Source organism: Odontomachus brunneus, unplaced genomic scaffold (genome assembly GCF_010583005.1).
Source record: "Odontomachus brunneus isolate Ranch 3 - 2012 unplaced genomic scaffold, Obru_v1 Obru_scaffold_070, whole genome shotgun sequence".
NCBI classification, from domain to species: domain Eukaryota; kingdom Metazoa; phylum Arthropoda; class Insecta; order Hymenoptera; family Formicidae; genus Odontomachus; species Odontomachus brunneus.
Genome location: NW_022639520.1, coordinates 149,973 through 152,652, shown reverse-complemented (window position 1 = coordinate 152,652; position 2,680 = coordinate 149,973). Strand labels below are relative to the sequence as shown.

General features: G+C 37.2%; 1 protein-coding gene across 1 annotated transcript; it reads right to left on the bottom strand.

Moving 5' to 3' along the window:
* Nucleotides 1-1,038: 1,038 nt before the first annotated feature.
* Nucleotides 1,039-2,290, bottom strand: LOC116846826. Its single transcript, XM_032821158.1, has 2 exons — nt 1,640-2,290; nt 1,039-1,523 (listed from the first exon to the last, which is right to left on the bottom strand). Exons 1-2 carry the CDS (start codon nt 2,018-2,020, stop codon nt 1,500-1,502), a joined length of 405 nt encoding a protein of 134 aa, XP_032677049.1. The 5' UTR covers nt 2,021-2,290; the 3' UTR covers nt 1,039-1,499.
* Nucleotides 2,291-2,680: the final 390 nt, after the last annotated feature.

Sequence of the window (2,680 nt, the reverse complement as noted above, 5' to 3'; positions counted from 1 at the left end):
TTCGATACGTTTGGAATTGAGGTCTTAAATGCGGAATGTGCAAGGTGGTGCTTATCGCAGCACTTACACATCGCTTCCTTGTTGTGGTGCAATCGAAACAATTCCTCGAGAAGTGTTTCGAAAGCGCTGGTACTATTCGCGATTATAACATCCCTCCCCCCTTGGGAAAAGAAAACGGAGTGTCTAGCGAGGTTTTCGCATTCTTATTCTACATACATTTTTTCCTTTGTTTCCGTTTACAATTGTGGTTATAATCGTTTGTACTTGTTATATTTTATTATACTGTATTTGTGTTACAAATTTGTTTTCCCGTATATAAATGTAATTACAATCGTGTATTGTTTATATCTTATTCGCATAAGCTGTGTCTGCGTGCTAGTGCAGGGATTGTGGGTATTATTGGTTTAGCACGTATTCTCGTATTTCGCTGTTTCGTGTTTCGTTCTATTATTATTGGTGGGTCTGCTTTCTGTTTTATTTTTCTTATTACAATTATTACCAATATAATTACTACTATTATCGTTATTCCGCTTGGTGCTGTAGTATAAATTATGTTTTTGTAATGTGTACAGGAGTTTAATCTATTTTCTAAATTGTAATATGTTTGTGTTATTTTATTACTGAGTTCCGCTAGTTCTGACGGATTTTGTATTATTTTGTTCGGTTTTACATGTAATATTTCGTTTTTATATTTAATTGTGTTTATGTGTTCTTGTTCTAACGTTATGTTGTATTCTGGTATGTGTGTTTGTATTAACGTGTTTTCTATAGTACCCTGTGCTTGTAATATAATATCCTCTACTGTTAATTTGCATTGCTTTTTAATGTTTATTAGTCCTGTTTTGTTAATTTTTCTGTAATATATTTGTTCGCGACATTGGATGTGAGCGGTTTGCTCGCTGCTCGTGGAATATAGCCATGCGTTCTTTTGTGTTAGCGCGATGATAAACCTGTGATTTGCCGAGATATATTTTTTCTGACAATTTGTTATACTTTTTAACGTTGTATACATTAGAATTTCGCACGGTGATTCTTTATTGACTCTGAATACTGCGTTTCTTTGCGGACAAGTATAATGGTTCCTGTATTTTATGCATTCAGCTAATTCGTTTTCGCGTAATATTATATATGTATTTGTTTCCTGACTAACCGCGATTTTAGTGTGTGTGACTTCAGTTAAAGCAAAAATATTGTCGTGACTGTGTACAGGAAACGGGTGTACATGGATTATTTCGTATGTTGGATAATCTATGAGAGGTAAGTTTAATATAGTGAAAATATTTTTGTCTTTATAATACGCGCTGATTGTGCAGAATTTTTCTATCTCTACCCAGTTCTCTTTTCTAGGTGTAAACGGGAAATGTGTGCCTTTTGGTACGTGTATGGATATTTCCTGTAGCTGAGATATGATACTGTCTATTGGTGTTAATCTTGTCGGTAAGTTTCCTGATTTTATTTTATCTAAATAGTAAATTATGTCGTCCTGGTCACGTACCAGATCATCCAGTAAAGCGTTTAGTATCGTAAAATGTTCGTCTATTTGTTGTCTTAATGTGAGTCCAACTTCACCTGTATAGAGTTGTGTTATACTATTCCACATTATTTTTTCGTTAGTTTCTAACGTTTTTTCGAGGTTATCAAGGTTGTGGACTGTTGTATTAATGATTTTTAATTGATTTGTCACTGCGTGTTGTAAGGTCTCTTGTTTATTTTGTAATAAGTCTATTTGTTCGGTTATTATTTTCTCGTCATTTGCGTCCATTACGCCAAATAATGATTTTGCTATTGTGCCTATTCCGTCTATTATTCCTCGTTTTGCGTATGTGGGAATTTTGTATATGCTGTGTATGAGTTCCGTCATGTTCTGTATGCGGTTAAGGTTTTTCTGTACCACTTCACGTAGATTATCGCATATTTGCCATGTGGTACTTGTCTTCTTTTGTTGATCGCAAATTTTTTCTGCGCTGTCGAGGTATCCTTGTATCTGATTTCGTCTAACATCTATTGAATGTATATCCATTTTAATGACGGTTTTCCATGTTGAAACTATTTGGTGTAATTGTCCTTGTGTGTCATAATACACACCAGGTGTGTGTATGAATTCGTTGATTTCGAATGGGGTTTCTGCTTGCAACCCATTTGTCCCGAGGCTGATACTCCTTATCAGGCTGAATGCCCTGTAAGTATATTGGGTCGGGTGTTTAGATAAATATGATCCCCTTTTCCTGTTCTGATCGTATTTCGTGTGGGATAAAAATGCCTCCTTCTTTTTTATTTCTAAGTTTTTCGTTTGCGTTGGGGGAACCTCTTGTTTAGCTTTAATTAGCTCTGTTAGTTTTATTCAGGATGTCGCCCGCTCGCATGTCCTGTCCCGCGTGTCTTGTGGTAGTGTCATTTGTCTTTTGTGATTTTTCTTTTGTGTATGGTTTTGTGGTGTGGTGTTTATATTTTGTTTGTTTATTTCTCCAGTGGGATTGCCCCTCGTGTTCGGGATATTTTTTCCCCACGGAAATCGCTCCGACGGCGCCCTTTTCGCCGCCTGTTATTTTATACGGCGAGGAGGCACGCCGCCTTCCTGAAACATGTGGATTTGAGACGAACACACGTCGGACCCCGAAGGGTCATGGAGACGGGGGCGCCGGTGCATCCGGGGTAGATACTCTGCCCCTTGCTGGATCCT

Excerpts from the sequence above, each read along its gene's own strand:
- LOC116846826 (XM_032821158.1), bottom strand. The coding sequence starts at position 2,020 with ATGGATATACATTCAATAGATGTTAGACGAAATCAGATACAAGGATAC. Across the intron at positions 1,524-1,639 it reads ATACAACAGTCCACAACCTT|GATACTAAACGCTTTACTGG; the intron begins GATAACCTCGAA and ends CGAACATTTTAC.